At 47.8% G+C, this 19,372-nt stretch overlaps 1 protein-coding gene across 3 annotated transcripts in view; it reads left to right on the top strand.

The window, feature by feature from the left end:
* Positions 1 to 19,372, top strand: part of Actn1 (actinin alpha 1) — a 121,690-nt gene that overhangs the window by 55,170 nt on the left and 47,148 nt on the right. For all 3 annotated transcript variants that reach the window (XM_004649279.2, XM_004649277.3, XM_004649278.2), the window contains exon 2: positions 16,840 to 16,954. In XM_004649279.2, coding sequence (XP_004649336.1) covers positions 16,840 to 16,954 — 115 coding nt within the window. The remainder of the gene's footprint in view (positions 1 to 16,839; positions 16,955 to 19,372) is intronic.

The raw sequence follows: 19,372 nt of genomic DNA, 5'->3' as shown, positions 1-19,372 counted from the left end.
GTGCATCTGGCTTTGTGTGGGTACTGGGGAATTGAACCTGGGCCATTAGGCTTTGGAAGCAAGTGCCTTTAGCCATTGAGCTGTCTCTGCAGCCCCTGGACAGTTTCTTAATGTACTATCCTTTTCTCTTTCTCTTTTTGCCCCTCCCTGCCTCTTTCCCTCCATCCCATCCTTGGTCTCCTTCTAGTCCAGACTGACCTGGACCTCACTCTGTAGCCCAAGCTGGTCTCAAATCTCAGCTGAGATTGTATGTGTGAACCACCAGACCCTGGAATGTTTTTCCCTCCCTCCCTCCCTCCCTCCCTCCCTCCCTCCCTCCCTCCTTTCTTTCTTTCTTTCTTTCTTTCTTTTCGAGGTAGAGTCTCACTTGAGCCCAGGCTGACCTGGAGCTTGATGTGTTGTCTCAGGGTCTCATGGCGATCCTCCAACCTCCGCCCCCCGAGTGCTGGGATTAAAGGTGTGTGCCACCGTGCCCGGCTGCTGAGGCTTTTGCTGAGTTGCAGAGTGCTTGCCTAGCTTTCATAAAGTCCTGGCTTTAATGCCCAGCAGCACATAAACTGGCATGGTGGTACATGCTTGTCCCAGCACTCGGGAGGTGTAAGCAGAGGACTCAGGAGTTCAAGATCAGCTTTGGATAGATAGTGAGTTTGAGATCAGCCTGAACTACATGAGATCTTGACTCAAAAAGTAATTGTAATTTGTAGTTTGGCCCCTGGAGAGGAGGTTTCACACAGAGGATTGGAGTCTAGTCAGGGTCCTTAGTTTTGGTCTGCCCAGTGCATTCTGTAGAAATGACCCTGGAGAGATGCTGGATGCTAACCTTATTTTATTTTATTTTATTTTGAACTCCCACCGTTAAGTCAAGTATCATAGTTTGTTTCCACAAGCCCCAAATCATTCCCATTTCACAGGTGAGTCTGTCAGTGTTACAACTCAGCTAAGGAGTCGTGTTAGGGGCTAGGACCTGTCAGACCGGAGATCCCCATATTGTTTAATTACCAGGCTTGTCATCCGTGGGAATTCTCTGTGGGATTAGGTGACCTGTAGCTCTTAGCCTCGGTGCCAGAAAAATCAAATGAGGTCACTTTCGGGTGGCTTTTCCTTCTTTGGGGAAAGAATGCGCAGGCCACCCCTGCGAGAGCTGGCTGAGCTCTGTGCGCTGTCAGATCAGCGAGGGCCAGAGTCGGACTTGAAATGGGGGTGGTGGGGGCAGACTCAGGGGCAGCAGCAGGGAGCAGCCATTCCCACCCTGGTCCTCTGGAGCCACTGCCTGTCTGCTTGGAGAGGGCCAGCTCCTCCCATCCTGGAATGTTTGCTTAGTTGAACCAGCTCAGTCACTTCCTCCCTAGCCTGAGGATCTAGGGCCCCAGACTAGTAGCTTAACCGGGATCAAGTGGACAAAGACAAAATGTAGCGATATAAAAATGTGCTTTTTTATACAAAGTATAAAACTTAGTATAAAAGACTTAGTGCCTTTCTGAAACAATTAAAATTTTAGGTTTCTAAAAAAAACCCAGCTTTGTGGAGCTATAATTTTACAACTTAATGGTTTTTTTCAGTGTATTGGTAGATATGTGCAGTCATTTTGAAAGCATTTGAAGGTAAATTCCATACCCTTTAATTATCACCCCCAACACTGCTGTCCTCAGATTTATTTAATTTTAATTTTAATTTTTTGGCTTGTTTGTGGAGGTGGGGTCTCACTTTAGCCCAAACTGGCCTGAAATTCACTATGTAGTCTCAGGCTGGCCTTGAACTCATGGCAATCCTCCTACTTCGGCTTCCCAGGTGCTGGGATTAAAGGCATATGCCACCATATCTGGCTTTATTTAAAAAATGTATTTTTCAGCACTTGGGAGGCAGAGGTAGGAGGATTGCTGTGAGTTTGAGGCCACCCTGAGAATACAGAGTGAATTCCAGGTCAGCATGGGCTAGAGTGAGACCCTACCCCCAAAACACTATATATATATATACACACACACATGCTAGAGAGATGGCTTAGCAGTTAAGGTACTTGCCTGCAAAGCCAAAGGACCCAGGTTCAATTCCTCAGGACCTACATAAGCCAGATGCACAAGGTGGCGTGTGCATCTTGAGTTCTTTTGCAGGTCTAGTGGTCTTGGTGCTCCCATTTTCCCTCTTTCTATCTGCTTCTTTCTTTCTCTCCCTCAAATAGATAAAAATATTATTTATAGCTGGATGTGGTGGTACACACCTTTAATCCCAGCACTTGAGAGGCAAAGGTACAAGGATCACTACGAGATCGAGCCAGCGTGAGACTGTTTATTGAGTGAGTGCCAGGTCAGCTTCAGCTAGAGTGAGACCCTACCTCAAAAGAGAGAGAGAGAGAGAGGGAGAGAGAGAGAGACTGAGAAAGTATGGGCGTGCCAAGGCCTCCTGCCACTGCAAATGAACTCCAGACGTATGTGCCACTTTGTGCATCTTGCTTTATGTGTGTACTGGGGAATTGGACCTGGGCCATCAGGGTTTTGTAAGCAAGCTCCTTTAACCATTTAGCCATCTCTCTAGCCCCGTCCTCAGCTTTAAACAACCTCTAGTATACTTTAAAAAAATTCGATGGGCATAAGAGGAGGAAAAGACCATGACATCAAAATAAAAGAGAAACTAATTGAGATGGAGAGGGGATATGATGGAAAATGGAATTTCAAAGGGGAAAGTGGGGGGGGGTATTAACATGGGATACTTTTTATAATCATGGAAAATGTTAATAAAAATTGAGAAAAAAAATTTGTTGGGGTTTTGCTGTGTAGCTCAGAGTGGCCTTCTCTTCCTTCTCCTGTCTCTGGCTCCCAAGTGCTGGGGTCTTAGGACTGTCTTCATCATGTGCCTGTCTGTTGGTGGGCATGGTTGTTTTCTTCCATCTAGTGAGCACTTAGTCTGTCTGTCTGGTAGAGAGTGGAGCTCTCTGCGCTAGCTCACAACAGCTCTGTGGAAAGAGGCTCATAGTAAGCAAATACTAGGTTTTAAAGCCGTGACGGCAGCACTGGCTTTGCTGTGGGCTCTTTGGTCTCAGGGAGTGGGGGGCTCGATTGTGACAGATTAGTGGGTGAAAGTTGACTTTCATTGGTTGGGAGAAACCTTGTTTCTTCACTGCAATTGTGTGTCTAGCTATTTTCTTTCTTTTTGTGTATAGTGTGTGTGTGTGTGTGTGTGTGTGTGTTACACACAAGTGTACAAGGAGACAGAAGTGCCACTTTAGGTCTGGCTTTACATGAGTGCCAGGGAGTTGAACCCAGGCCAACAGGCTTTGCAAGCAAGTGCCTTTAACCATCTCTCCAGCCCCTCCAGCTGTCTTAAAATGGCTTTAAATTCTCCCACAGCCCACAGGTTCCTGTATGGAGTAGAAAGACTATGTCTAACCTTCACGGTGGGCCTGGAAGCTCTCTTCATGCAGGAGCTGCTCGTTGGGTCACATAGCCTCCTTGGCCCTAGACCCTCTGGATAGTTGGCACTGTGTCTCCTGAAATGGCTGCAGATAGGCACAAACCAGGAAGCAACATTCCCACCTCATCTTGTGTGCAAAGCTGGAGACTGGCTTGTTTTCTCATCAGTGTGGGAAACAGGGCCTCCTTGCCAGTGCATGGAGCTCTATGAATGATTAACTTTGATTAAATAGAAAGGGGATGAGCAATGACAGTGGACATTTACTGGGCTTCTGCTATGAGCAGGGCATCTTGTTGGATGGCTCATGCATTGTCCTAATATTAACCCATTTGTCAAATGGGGTGCATGAAGCCTAGGCAGGTTAAGTATGGTCACTCAAGTATGGGTTGCTGGTTTTTTTAATTTAATTTAATTTTTTTTATGAGAGAGAGAGGGAGAGAGAATGGGCACACCAGCATCTTTAGCCACTGCAAACAAATTCTAGCACATGCGCCACTTGTGCATCTGGCTTACATGGGTTCTGGAGAGTCGAACATGGGTCCTTAGTCTTTGCAGGCAAGAGCCTTAACCATTAAGCCATCTCTCCAGCCCTGGGCTGCCAGTTTTAAGCAGCTGCTGTGGACATAGCACTCGATGTTAAGCCCATAGGTCTCATTTGTTTTCCCGTTCTGGGCCATTGGAGGTCTTGTTACTCCCATTTTACCAGGGGGCACCCAAGGAGACTGAGACTCAATCCTGTCCAAGGAGGCAGGTCTAATGAGAGCTGAGGCTGAAACTGAGACCAATCGGTCATGCACCACGGCCAGCCTCCTCTGGCCACCTGCACTTTTGAGTTTCTGGAACCCTAGTATTTACATGGGGGGGGGGCAGGAAGCTCTTGGAGAGCAGAGACTGCCTGGTGGTGGTGGGCTTCTTCAGCAGTCACTCCCAGGTGGGGAGAAAGTAAACAGATCTGGGTGGAGATGTGAGAGAGCTCTGCCTTTCATCTGCAGGTGAACCAGCTGACGGCTTGCTCTGAAAGGCTGGCAGGGAGCCCCTGATAAGTTAACCAGATACTCCTGTTTATGTTACCAGAACACTGGGCATCTGAGATCACTTCAGGGCAGGTCTTTGCTTAGACAAACCACCTAGAGCACACGCCCTGGCCAGGCTGCTACACGAGTGTGGGCTCTGGGGGACTCTCGGGTGACCTAGGGGACAGAATACTGCTGCTTGTTGGCTCCACAGTGACCCTCCCAGGTCAGCCAGCAGGTGTGGCAGGGAACTCAGCCCTAAGCACATAGGTGGCCCAGCCCTCTCAAAGGACCCCAGCCAGATGCTTTTACACTACGGTAGGGGTCTGGCTCTGACCAGTGGCCATGGGCACTGTGCATGTAGGGCTGTAGAGGATGATCTTAAACTCCTGATCCTCCTGTCTCCATTTCTCAAGTGCTGGGATTATAGGCATGAGTCCATCACATCCAGCCTCTGTTCTATTAAATAGAGGGGATAGATTTTCCTTTCCTTTTCCTTTTCCTTTTCCTTTTCCCTCTCTCCCTCCCCCCCTTTCTTTCTTTCTTTTGAGGCAAGCCCAACAGACTGGCCTTTTGTTTTTTTATGTGTGTGAGGGGAATTGGTGCACTATGGCCTCCAGCCACTGTAATCCAACTCCAGAAACGTGCGCCCCCTTGTGCGCATGTGGGACATTGTGCCCCGTGTCACTGTGCGTCTGGCTTATGTGGCACCTGGAGAGTTGAACATGAATCCTGAGGATTTACAGGTGAGCTCCTTAACTGCTAAGCCATCTCTCCAGCCCAGATTTTCCATTTTTCATGTACCTCCCCAGTCATATGATAGCGTCAATACTTTCTTCCTAAATGATCCCAGAGAAATGGGAAGTCTCTTCTGTCCCATCCTGAAGTCCTGATATTCCAGTGAAATGTACATATTCCTTTGATTATGACAGCACATGGTATCGAATTCAAAAGAAACGAGAGTATTTCATGAAGGGCAAATGTTCCCTCCCTCCTGGAGCCAACCATCACCCCCTTTCTGTTTTTTTGTCTCACTCTGGCCCAGGCTGACCTGGAACTCACTATGTAGTCTCAGGGTAGCCTTGAACTCATGGTGATCCTCCTACCTCTGCCTCCCGAGTGCTGGGATTAAAGGTGTGTGCTACCACGCTTGGCTCTGTTTCTTTTCTTTTTTTTTTTTTAATATTTCATTTATTTATTTGAGAGAGTGAGAAAGAGGCAGATAGAGAGGAAGAGGAGAGAATGGGCGTTCCAGGGCCTCTAGCCACTGCAAATGAACTCCAGATGCACATGCCTCCTTGTGCAGCTGCATTTACATGAGTACTGGGGAATCAAACCTGGGTCTTTTGGCTTTGTAGGCGAGCGCTTTAACCGCTGGGTCATCTCTCCAGGCCCCCTCCTTCTGTTGTTTTGAGTCAGCATCCCACATTAGGTGGCCTAAGCTAATCTTGAACTGGCGTTCCCCCTGCTTAGCTCCTGAGTGTTGGGGTTCCTGGCTTGTGCTTGTGCCACCAGGACTGGCTGAATATCTAGCTTTTAGGGGCAATCCAGTTAACTAATAACAATTCTCTGGTTAGGAGAGTCAAGGGCTGAAAATTTGGAGACCAAAGTATTGGTCATGTTTTCAGTCCCTTGAGATGAAACTGCCCCTGCGGAATTTATTGGCCGTCTTTGATGAGGAGCGAAAGAGAAACTACATAGGAACAAAAGATTGTCACCAGGTGCTCCGTGGAGGTACCATTGTGATGGGAAACCTTGCAAGCTCCCGGGCTGTAGGGAGTGAAGGACTCAACTGGGATTTCAGAGCTGAAAGGGTTAATTTATCTAGGGTCAAATGCCCAGCTCAGCCAGGGCAGCTCGAGGTTTCCTGACTCCTGTCCTTTGAACAATAGTTCTCCCGGAGTGCAGTGCGCCAGCCCTGGTGACCTTGATTCCGAGGAGAAGGGAGGGGGTGCCCAGGAGATATGTGGTCAGCTCCTGAGGGTGGAGCAAGGTGACCCCAGTGTCCTGTCCCTGCTGAGCTGGTCTCATGTGGCTGCAGGTGGGTTATTTACTCTGTACCAGTTGTCACTGGAGGCCTTTCTGGTCAGGTCATTTGAGAGCGAGCCTTCTGGGTTGTGCATGGAGGGATAAACCTCCAGAAGAAAAAGCCTACTTGGAACCAGGCGGAGAGAGGAGGGCGCAACAAAACAACCATATTGCCAGGCGTGGTGGCTCACGCCTTTAATCCCAGCACCAGGAGGCAGAGGTAGTACGATTGCCTCGAGTTCAAGGCCACCCCTGAGACTACATAGTGAATTCCAGGCCAGCCTGGGCTACAGTGAGACCCTACAAAACAAACACACAAAACCCAACCATGTTTATAGGTGACAGAGCAGCAAAGGATTCTGGGCAGTGTGATTCCCGGAACACAAGCATTTTTGCATTTGGATGAATTTTGTTTTAGTCATTTTGTCATGTTTGTGTGATTGCTCAGAATTTTAAACATGTAGTGTTCATAAAATTGTAGTATGTATAATTTTGTTCCTCTTTTTTTTTTTTTTTTTGCATTTTGACTGCAAGCAGAAGCCAGGTGTGGTCACTCACACTTATAATGCCAGCATGCTGGGAGGTTGGCGGTGGGCAGGGCATGGGTGAATGCAGAAGTTGAAGGCTACATAGTGAGTTGAAGGCCAGCCTGGGTGTAACCCCACATTTCCAAGTGATTCAGGTGTGCCACTGTGTGAACCTGGAAAGTACTGGGGTTTGAATCTTTCTATTCCGTGTTTGTGATTTGCTTCATAATACCTTATTCATATAATTTCGGACTATTTCTATATTTTTTCTTCTTAAGTCTACTGAAAATGGTTTTATGCTTAAAGGCTTTTCCTTATTTTGTACTACCCATGTTAGAATCTCAGAATTGGGGTAAGAGTTTAAGGCTATTCCAGTTTACTTCGGCAAAAGTGGCTTTCTTTTGGAGTTAAAACAAGTCAACCTGCACATGGTGATGCATGGCGGCTTTGTCACTGCACACACAATAGAAATTAGCAAAAACTTAGTTTGCAAGTGTAATAAGTGACATATACTCTTGTTTTAATTCACAAAGCATGGTGGAAAAATGACATTACTCATGCTTTAATTTACAAGGCATGACTGAATGTGTGTGGCACATTTGATCCTAGTTCCTTTTGGGAAATGTATTGGCTGTTGATCAGTCCCAGATGGAGTTCCTTCTACTCTTCATAGGAAGTCCCCTCTACTCTTCATAGGAAGTCCCCTCTACACAGGAAGTCCCTCTACTCTTCACAGGAAGTCCCTTCTACTCTTCACAGGAAGTCCCTTCTACTCTTCATAGGAAGTCCCCTCTACACAGGAAGTCCCTTCTACTCTTCACAGAAAGTACCCTGTGCTCTTCACAGGAAGTCCCCTCTACTCTTCACAGGAAGTACCCTGTGCTCTTCACAGGAAGTCCCCTCTACTCTTCACAGGAAGTACCCTGTGCTCTTCACAGGAAGTCCCCTCTACTCTTCACAGAAAGTACCCTGTGCTCTTCACAGGAAGTCCCCTCTACTCTTCACAGGAAGTACCCTGTGCTCTTCACAGGAAGTCCCCTCTACTCTTCACAGGAAGTACCCTGTGCTCTTCACAGGAAGTCCCCTCTACTCTACAGGAAGTTCCTCTACTCTACAGGAAGTCCCTCTACTCTTCACAGGAAGTCCCTTCTACTCTTCACAGGAAGTCCCCTCTTCACAGGAAGTCCCTCTGCTCTTCACAGGAAGTCCCTCTACTCTTCACAGGAAGTACCCTGTGCTCTTCACAGGAAGTCCCCTCTTCACAGGAAGTCCCTCTGCTCTTCACAGGAAGTCCCTTCTACTCTTCACAGGAAGTCCCCTGTGCTCTTCACAGGAAGTCCCCTCTACTCTTCACAGGAAGTACCCTGTGCTCTTCACAGGAAGTCCCCTCTACTCTTCACAGGAAGTCCCTTCTATTCTTCACGGGAAGTACCCTGTGCTCTTCACAGGAAGTCCCTTCTACTCTTCACAGGAAGTACCCTGTGCTCTTCACAGGAAGTCCCTTCTACTCTTCACAGGAAGTCCCCTGTGCTCTTCACAGGAAGTCCCCTCTACTCTTCACAGGAAGTCCCTTCTATTCTTCACGGGAAGTACCCTCTACTCTTCACAGGAAGTCCCTTCTACTCTTCACAGGAAGTTCCTTCTATTCTTCACGGGAAGTACCCTCTACTCTTCACAGGAAGTCCCCTCTACTCTTCACAGGAAGTCCCTTCTATTCTTCACGGGAAGTACCCTCTACTCTTCACGGGAAGTCCCTTCTACTCTTCACAGGAAGTCCCTTCTACTCTTCACAGGAAGTCCCTTCTACTCTTCACAGGAAGTCCCTTCTACTCTTCACAGGAAGTCCCTTCTACTCTTCACAGGAAGTCCCTTCTATTCTTCACGGGAAGTACCCTGTGCTCTTCACAGGAAGTCCCTTCTACTCTTCACAGGAAGTCCCCTCTTCACAGGAAGTCCCTCTGCTCTTCACAGGAAGTCCCTCTACTCTTCACAGGAAGTACCCTGTGCTCTTCACAGGAAGTCCCCTCTTCACAGGAAGTCCCTCTGCTCTTCACAGGAAGTCCCTTCTACTCTTCACAGGAAGTCCCCTGTGCTCTTCACAGGAAGTCCCTTCTACTCTTCACAGGAAGTACCCTGTGCTCTTCACAGGAAGTCCCTTCTACTCTTCACAGGAAGTACCCTGTGCTCTTCACAGGAAGTCCCTTCTACTCTTCACAGGAAGTCCCCTGTGCTCTTCACAGGAAGTCCCCTCTACTCTTCACAGGAAGTCCCTTCTATTCTTCACGGGAAGTACCCTGTGCTCTTCACAGGAAGTCCCTTCTACTCTTCACAGGAAGTACCCTGTGCTCTTCACAGGAAGTCCCTTCTACTCTTCACAGGAAGTACCCTGTGCTCTTCACAGGAAGTCCCCTCTACTCTACAGGAAGTCCCTCTACTCTTCACAGGAAGTCCCCTCTACTCTTCACAGGAAGTCCCTTCTATTCTTCACGGGAAGTACCCTGTGCTCTTCACAGGAAGTCCCTTCTACTCTTCACAGGAAGTACCCTGTGCTCTTCACAGGAAGTCCCTTCTACTCTTCACAGGAAGTCCCCTGTGCTCTTCACAGGAAGTCCCCTCTACTCTTCACAGGAAGTCCCTTCTATTCTTCACGGGAAGTACCCTCTACTCTTCACAGGAAGTCCCTTCTACTCTTCACAGGAAGTTCCTTCTATTCTTCACGGGAAGTACCCTCTACTCTTCACAGGAAGTCCCCTCTACTCTTCACAGGAAGTCCCTTCTATTCTTCACGGGAAGTACCCTCTACTCTTCACAGGAAGTCCCTTCTACTCTTCACAGGAAGTCCCTTCTACTCTTCACAGGAAGTCCCTTCTACTCTTCACAGGAAGTCCCTTCTACTCTTCACAGGAAGTCCCTTCTATTCTTCACGGGAAGTACCCTGTGCTCTTCACAGGAAGTCCCTTCTACTCTTCACAGGAAGTACCCTGTGCTCTTCACAGGAAGTCCCCTCTACTCTTCACAGGAAGTCCCTTCTACTCTTCACAGGAAGTCCCTTCTACTCTTCACAGGAAGTCCCTTCTACTCTTCACAGGAAGTCCCCTCTACTCTTCACAGGAAGTCCCCTCTACTCTTCACAGGAAGTTCCCTCTACTCTTCACAGGAAGTCCCCTCTACTCTTCACAGGAAGTCCCTTCTACTCTTCACAGGAAGTCCTTTCTACTCTTCACAGGAAGTCCCTTCTACTCTTCACAGGAAGTTCCTTCTACTCTTCACAGGAAGTCCCTTCTACTCTTCACAGGAAGTCCCCTCTACTCTTCACAGGAAGTCCCTTCTACTCTTCACAGGAAGTCCCTTCTACTCTTCACAGGAAGTCCCTTCTACTCTTCACAGGAAGTCCCTTCTACTCTTCACAGGAAGTTCCTTCTACTCTTCACAGGAAGTCCCTTCTACTCTTCACAGGAAGTACCCTCTACGTTCTACAGGAAGTGCCCTGAGCTCTTGCTGCCGGATTGCTAGCTAGCTAATATCACCAAAGATCTATTAGCAGCATTGGTTGTAATGGGCGCATATGCCTGCTATGTGCTTGTTTAACGCACCAGGTGTTCTTGTGCATGTGTGAATTCTTTTGTGGGAGGTCCTATGTTTCTGTGCTGTGGAGCCAGAGATCCAATGAAACTTAAGAGTTGGCTGCTGACATCTTACTTGGGCATAGTTCAGACCGTCTTTGAAATTGGAGTAGCATTTAAAGACTGAGTAGTTCTATGCAGAAGTCATTTCTGCGTCTTCTGGTTGCCTCCACCCTGTTGTTAAGGTTGTGTCTAGGTGCCATTTTTTAGCTCCTACCTACCCTTGCAGCCATATTCTTTTTTTTTTTTTTTCCCTCGTTTCAAGGTAGGGTCTCACTCTAGCTCAGGCTGACCTGGAATTCACTACGTAGTCTCAGGGTGGCCTCAAACTCATGGTGATCCTCCTTCCTCTGCCTCCCGAGGGCTGAGATTAAAAGTATACACCACCACACCTGGCTTGCAGTCAAATAAACGCTAGCCAGAGGATGCTGAAAGAAAATGGATAATACCTCGAGGTGAGGACTAACTAGTACTCTTCTTCACGTGGCCCCCCCTTTCTTACTTTTTGCCTTAGTTTCCTCATCTGTAAAGTGTGTGTGGGGGGGCGTGGGAAGAATAGTATTTCTCACTGTGCCTGTTACATGAATTAAGTTAGGCAGAGCACTTGGAAGAGAGTCCAGACCTTGGTGAGTGAGGGCTTGAGGGCTCAGTCCACGGAGCTGCTGTCTGAAATATTACCTATGGCATGCGTTCGCTTCCTTGACCACATTCTCAGTGGGGGCAGCTTTGAGGTGTCATGCTTTGGGATGTTAACTGGCATGGAATGGATTCCTAAACCTGCCCCACCCCCAGCAAGGAGTTTAATGATCCTAAATTCCAAAAGTAGCAAGGTTGAATGATGTCTTAGGTCACACGGTAAAATGTGTGACTCCGTCATCGATAGAATATGCCCAAGATATAAACCCGTGATGACGGTAGCTCTGGCAGTACTGGGAAGCTACTCAGCAGTCGCTCTTCTGTAGCTCGGGCCTCTTTCAAGGTTTCAGGCCCCGCAGCAGCTCCAGGGCAGGTGCCACTGTCACCCTTGGTGCTGCTGGATGTCTGAGTTAGAGCGGTGTCACGTCATTTGCCAAAGTGCTATCACGTGCATTCTTGTTCTGTGGCCTTTCCTGGGCCTACCTAAGGCCCTCCCACTGAAGTCAAGGCTGTGAATGACTTGGCATTAAAGTTCAGCCTCTCAGCCCCTTCCTGGCTTATGCCATGAAGTAATCTTCTGCACCCCAGATCCCTGCTGGGTATGATTATCCTAACACCCTTTTAGGATCTGAGTGCATTTCTATAGCACAGTGGGACAACCCAAAGCCAAAGGCTGGGGAGGTAGCTCAGTGATTTAAGGTGCTTGTTTTGCAAGCCTGCCAATTGGACCCCCAGAACCCACCATGTACCCCTGGATGCAAAGTGACATGTGTTTCTGTAATAATCTCAGTGGGCATATGTCAATGGGAGGAGGATTTAGGAGAATCCTAAAGTTTGTGGGCCAGCAGCAAGCAACAGGAGAGACCCTGTCTCAAGGTGAAAGGAGAAGACCAAGGCCCTGAACTTGTTTTCTGACCTCCATATGCACTTACTGACAGGTCTATAAACACACACACATACAAACACACACACACACACTTAAAATAAAAAGATGCAGGCCATTCGTGATGACTGTGGGGACCATATCAATTACTTAGAGTATTCCAGACACATTAATATCACAGTGCAAGTAATAATATAAATGAATACTAGTGCTATGTTAATATTACCTCCTTTCAGGCATGCCTAGTCGATGCTCTCTCTCATTTTACAAACGCGAAAACAGAAACATGGAGGGTTATGTGGTGAAAGGCACCTTTAAAGCTGGGAGGCGGGGAGGGCGTATTCTTTCTTTCTTTTTTTGGTTTCTGCAGGTAGGGTCTCACTCTGGTCCAAGCTGACCTGGTATTAGCTATGTAGTCTCAGGGTGGCCTCGAATTCATGTTGATCCTCCTACCTCTGCCTCTCAAGCGCTGGGATTAAAAGGCGTGTGCCACCACACCCGGCTAAGGACGTATTCTTAAAAGCAGCACAAATTGAAGGAAACATTAACATCATGGTAGTTCTTAAAGATACATTAGAAATATAAGGGCTGGAGAGATAGCTTAGCTGTTAATGCACTTGCCTGCAAAGCCAAAGAACCCAGGTTCGAGTCCCCAGTACCCACCCACGTAAAGCCAGATGCACAAGGTGGCGCGTGCATCTGGAGTTTGAAGTGGCCAAAGGCTCTGGCATGCCTATTTTCTTTCTGTCTCTTCTCCCTCAAATAATAAATAAATTAAAATAAAATTAAAATAAAAGATACATTGGAAAGATGGTAGAAGAATCCCTGAAAGCAAGACTAAGTAAGGCTTATGGAGAAGGAAGACAAGGCACTGCTCTCTCTCTGTGGCCAACCCTGCATGCTTGCCCTTTGCCAACCACCTTGGTACCATTAGCCTCAAGTTTCTGCCCGTGCTTCTCTCTTACCCAGGGCAGGCTGCTGAGTGTGCATGTTCGTGTGCATGTGTGCATTGGGGGGGTTGTTACAGGGAGGCCTGCCTAGGCAGGGAAGGGAGATAGAAGCTCTGGGTTTCAGACCATCTCTTTTTAATTTTGTTTTACTTTACTTATTTGAGAAAGAGAAAGAGGGAGAGAGTGCTCACACCAGAGCCTTCAGCCACTGTAAGTGAACTCCAGGTGCATGCGCCACCTTGTGCATCTGGCTTACATGGGGAATTGAACCCCGGTCCTTTTGCTTTGCAGGCTAACGCCTTAACCGCTAAGTCATCTCTCCAGCCCTCAGCCCAATTCTTGTATTATTGGTATTATTGACAACTTCCATAATTATAGACAATAAAGCATGATAGTTATCTCCCCCCTCACTTTCCCCTTTCAAACCCCACTGTCCATCTTATCCCTTCCCCTCGCAATCAGTCTCTCTTTTATTTTGATGTTGTCACCTTTTCCTCCTATTATGACGCCCTTGTGTACGTAGTGCCAGGCAATGCTACTAAGCATGGCTCCTGAGACTCTGCCACCTCTGTGCGCATTTCTGGAGCAGAATGCATCCTCCAAAAGCAGGCACATCGTCTCCTCCTGTCCCACTACGAGGCTGTGAGCTGAACGGGGGACAGGAGGGGAGTGAAGAAGGCTGGGGTGAGCGGGAGTCAGTAAAGCAAAGCCTGGCTGGTCCCATGCCTTTTATTTGAGCAAGGTTGGACCATCGTCCTTCTGGGTGTAGCACTCACAATCCACTGCCCTGGATGTCACCGAGGGGCTGCGGGGTCTGTGGCATGGGTATTACTTGTGGCTGTTTCCTTCTTGCCAGAGCTTGGGGACATTGCTAAGGAGCTGTTGCTTCTGTCGTGATGTGGGCACCTTGAGACCAAAAGTAAGAACTCAGTGATAGGTGCATACACATGGAGGTCAAGGTGCCCTCTCCCCTCCCTGTGGCTCTTCAGCCACCTCTGCTGGGATGCTTGGGGCTGTTGGCCAAATCACTGCTGTCACATCAGCACCGGGCCCAGAGGCCTCAGAGCAGCAGGGACAGATCCTGTTGGGTGGGGCGGGGGCTTGCGCAGCTGAGCGGCTGGAGGCTGGGAGAAGCCGTGAGGAGTGCAGCGAGGCCAGCCCTCCCAGCCCCTGGCATAAAGGGCATCTCAGTCTTGTTCCTTTTTAGTGTTAATTGAGCACTTAGTAAACTACTTGCATGTAGTTTTGAGTTAATCCTGTGGACTTTTTTTTGTTTTTTTCTTGGTTTTTCAAGTTAGGGTCTTGCTCTAGCACAGGTCGACCTGGAATTCCTTATGTAGTCTCAGGGTTGTCTTGAACACACGGTGATCCTCCTATCTCTGCCTCTCAAGTGCTGGGATTAAAGGTGTACGCCACCATGCCCGGCTCAATCCTGTGGACTTTTTTCTTTTAACGTTTATTTTTATTTTTATTTATTCATCTGAGAGTAAGAGAGAAAGAGGCAGTTAAGAGAGAATGGGTGCGCCAGGGCATCCAGCCACTGCAAACGAACTCCAGATGCGTGTGCCCCCTTGTGCATCTGGCTAACTTGGGTCCTGGGGAGTCGAGCCTCGAACCAGAGTCCTTAGTCTTCACAGGCAAGCGCCTAACCACTAAGCCATCTCTCCAGCCCCAATGACTTTAAAGAAATGCTATGGCTCTGTAGTCCCAGCTGACCTCGACCTCACATGATCCTTTTTCTTCTGCCTCCTGAGTGCTGGGATTAAAGGCATGCACCACCATGCCTGGCTTCATAGTATTTTAATGTTGGTAATAATTAAAATGAGTTTAAAATGTTACTTGCACAATATTGGGCTCATCAACATATTATCATGGATGACAGAGAGAACAAAAAAAAAAGACGTCAAAATAGAGAAGTAGAAGAGTTGAAAAGGAGTTCAGTGGAAGTGGGGCAGGTAGCAGACACAAAAAAGTAATGTGAGGGGATATAAAAATCCATTCTGTATATGTATGGGAGTTTTCAATCAAAAAGTTTAAATTTTTTGATTTGTACTATTTTTTTCTTTCTCTTTGATATCAGTGACTTAAGGTGGTTATCTATTTTATGAAGGTTTAATATTTTATATTAATTTGTATTTGAGTTTAATTTTAAATAAGAGGCTTAAGCATTTGAAAAAAAAAAAAAAAGAAATGCTATGGGATCCCTGTTTTTCTGTCAAGTGTACCTGGAATTTCAGAAGACCAGAGAACACTGGATCTGAGAACTCCTCCAGATCTGGTTCATCTGGAAGTGTGTGTTCTGAACATTGAGTCACTCCACATCCCCCACTCCTGAGCCTTTGGCTTACTGCGGGTTGGGGGAACTCTAATACTTGGGAGGTATTCAGCAATGGGGCCTGGGGGACTAGGGCTTAGGGGAGTTGGGTTTTATTGACCTTTCTTTTGAGGCTTGGCCCTGGGGCTTTGTCCAGGAGGCCTGAGCAAACACAGGTGTGGTTTTGGCTCCAGCAGCTTCCCCAGGAAATGGGCCACAACTTTGGGCAGCATTTAGGCTCTTTCACAAGCAGTGTCTTCTTACAAAAGCAGCCTCTTCCTCCCTCACACCCGCAGCCTTCTCCTCCTCTGTCAGTCCAGGTTAGCAAACAGGGAGCTTTCCCAGCCCCCAGCTGGGCACACAAGGCAGCTCCTACCAGGGCCCCCTGGCCACATGGGACCTGCAGCTGACCCTTGTGTTACCAAAGCTGACCAGTTTCTCTCAAGGCCTTATAAACCTTTGGCCTGGAAGGGGTGACAAGAGCAAGGCGCTGGGAGATAGGAGACTGATAAATGATGAATGAAATAAGCTCTCCTCCCTGCTCCTGGCGGCAGGAACAATGTGACAACGCTAGACAAAAGCGACATATGGACAGATGATAGCTGGGAGAAACTGTGGAAAGCCAAAGATAATCTTAGGTACGCTTGCCGTGAGTTCGAGGCTAGCTTGGGCTACAGGGTGAGTTTCAGGTCAACCTAAGCTAGACTGAGACCCTGTCTCAAAAAAAAAAAATCCTAAAATGCCTTTGTGTGTGTGTGGCTTGTATGCATGGGCACAGACAGGGCATCTGCAGGTCAGAGAGCAGACCAACCTTGGGGTGTTGGTCCCTACCTTCCATCTTGTTTGAGACAGTCTTTCTTGTTCTTTTGTGTCTGCAAATGCCAGTGAGCTTCAGGGTCCTCCTGACTCTACCTCCCATTTCCATGGGCACACCAGGATCATGGGCAGGTTTGCTTCTTCTGTCCTTCTGGCTATGCATGGGTTCTGGGAAATCTGAACTGTCAGCAAGCAGTCTTCACCACTGAGCCATCTCTCCAGTCCCCTCCCCATTCTAAAAAAATATTTATTTATTTGACAGAGAGGGAGAGACTTGGGCACACCAGGGCCTCCAGCCACTGCAAACAAACTCCAGATGCATGCACCACCTTGTGCATCTGGCTTACGTGGGTCCTGGGGAACTGAACCTGGGTCCTTTGGCTTTGCAGGCAAATGCCTTAACTGCTAAGCCATCTTCTCCAGTCCCCAGTGCCCCTTTTTAAATGTACGTATGCATGTTTTGTATGTGTGTGTACACACATCTGCATTGCATGTGTGAGTATGGAGGTCAATGGACATTTCTGGTGTCATCCTAAGGAACGCTACCTCTTTTAAAAAAAAATATGTGCCAGGCATGGTAGCACATGCCCTTAAACCCAGCACTTGGGGGGAGACTGACCACTTGCTTTTCTTCCTGTGTCCAGACATTCACGGCCTGGTGCAACTCCCACCTCCGGAAGGCGGGCACACAGATCGAGAACATCGAGGAGGACTTCCGGGATGGCTTGAAGCTCATGTTGCTGCTGGAGGTCATATCAGGTGAGGTGGCCCTGGCCCAGGTCATGGTGGTCCTGTCTGGGTTCTGTCTCCCCCCGTACACACACACACCTTTTTCTTTGCTGTCCACATTTGTAGCTGGCTTGGCCCAGGTTGTAGATGATGCAGGAATAGGATCATTGGTTTTACCACTCTCGGGGTCTTGGCCCAGTCATTTTGCCAATCTGTCTTCAGCATCTCAATGACAAAAAAAGGGGAGGTGGATGAAGGATGATCACTGAGATTCCATCTCCAAAATGTCGGGATTCTGCAAAGAAGAAACCTGGCTGTACTACTAACTAGATACCAGTGTACAGATGCCTCCAGGCTGCTCCTCATTCTCTTCCCTTGTCCAGGTGTCTGGAGGCTGCGCTTGAATTCAGCTCCCAGCTCCCCTGTGGTCGCCTCTCCTCCCCTCCACCATCCTTTACAGGTTGTTGGTTCCCAAAAATTTAGCGTTGGTGTATGTATACGCCGGCCAATCTTTAGCAACTTTCTTTAGCCATTCATCCTTGATGTCTCTTAAATACTGGCCCTCGTTGGTGTATTAGTCTGTTTTCTATGGCTATATTTGTAAAAAGAAGCCTGTTTAGTTCACAGCTTGAAGGTTAAAAGTCCAGGGTCAGATCACCCCATCCATTTGGCCTCTGGCAAGGGCACCTTGGCTGTCATGGCAGGTGTGTCAAGAACAGCGAGGTGGTAACATAGTGAGACAGGAAGCCACAGAGCAGGGAGTCCCCCCCCCCCCTTTAAGCAGCTGGCTTGTAAGAACTAACTAGGATACCACATGAAGTATACTAATTCCTTCTGAGGGTATGCCCCCAATGAACTTCCTAGGCCCCGTGTTTTTTTCCACCTCTTTTTTTCAAAAACTTTAAAAAATATTTTATTTATTTATTTGAGAACGAGAGAGAGAGAAAGAAATGGGCATGCCAGGGCCTCTAGCCATTGCAAATGAACTCCGGATGCATGCACTACCTTGTGCAGCTAACTTACGTGGGTACTGGGGAATCGAACCTGGGTTCTTAGGCTTTGCAGGCAAGTGCCTGAATGGCTATGCAATCTCTCGCCCCTTCCTCCACCTCTTAATAATTGCCATGCTGGGGCCAAGCTTCTATCTAACACTTGAACCACTGGGGACAAATCATATTCAAACCATAGTATTGGACATGACCACACAGATATTGTAGTGTCCCCTCAGCGTGGCCAAATGGTGATAACTCTTTTCCTGCCAGACTTCTTCTTTTCCAACTTTTGTGATCCTACTTTTAACCTTTGAATCTTTTTTTCCCCTCTCGGGATAGGGTCTCATTCTAGCCCAGGCTGACCTAGAATTCACTGCGTAGTCTCAGATCCTCCTACCTCTGCCTCCCTGAGTGCTGGGATTAGAGGCGTACGCCACCACACCCGGCTAACCTTTGTATCTTTACTGTGAGTCAGTGTGGGCTTACACAACTCCCCTCATATACCTAGACCATACCCTGAAGGCATTTGACTCTGTCCCTTCCTCCCTGCTGTCCCCTAGGCAGTTGCCCAGGGATCAGATCCTCGGATAGTCCAAATATGGTCAAGTTGTTCCCTGCTGAAAAGGCTTTGTGCCTCCGGGGCTTTGAGCCCACATTCCTTAGTGAGCCTGCCGATCCTTTGGGAGTTGGCACCTGCTTTGTTTCCAACGAACTATTCCCAAAAAGGTAGCAGACCTCAGGCCCTCTGCCACTCTGGGAGGCTCCCACTTCTCTCAAATGACACACTCTCCCTGCTCCCTGTGCCTCTGTACGAGGTGTGACAATCCCTCTTCTATAAAAATAGCTTTTTATGCTTCCTTTAAGGTAAAATGCATATCATGTAAAGCTTACCATTTTAGGTAAGCTTTTTTTTTTTGTTCTTTTGTTTTTATGGTAGAGTCTCACTCTAGCCCAGGCTGACCTGGAATTCACTCTGTAGTCCCAGACTGGCCTCGAATTCACAGCAATCCTCCTACCTCTGCCTCCCAAGACCCGCTTCTTCAAAATACCATATTAGGAACATGTCATGGGATGTTGATTAGGTCAGAGCCCTCACAATCAGATAGTCTCTGGAAACACAGTTGTATCCAGGTATGCCTCCTCCCAGTTATTTCTTAATTCAACCAAGTTGACCACCAAGACTTACCCTCATGAGTCTACCTCTTGTCAACTTGACACCCAAACAGCACTTGTGCCTTATTTCCAACCCATGATGCAAAATATGTAGTCTCTGGGAGTCCCTTTGATTTTAATTCTAATGAGTCCTTATGATCTTAATTCCAGTATTGCTCAAAAGTCCCATACTGAGAGCTATAGGGATGGCTTAGTGGTTAAGGTGCTTGCCTGTGAAGCCTTAGGGACCCAGGTTTGATTCCCCAGTACCCACGTCAACTAGTTGCACAAGGTGGGACGTAAA

The sequence above is a fragment of the Jaculus jaculus genome, chromosome 7 (assembly GCF_020740685.1).
Source record: "Jaculus jaculus isolate mJacJac1 chromosome 7, mJacJac1.mat.Y.cur, whole genome shotgun sequence".
Classification (NCBI taxonomy): Eukaryota; Metazoa; Chordata; class Mammalia; order Rodentia; family Dipodidae; genus Jaculus; species Jaculus jaculus.
This window is presented reverse-complemented; position numbering and strand designations above follow the sequence as displayed.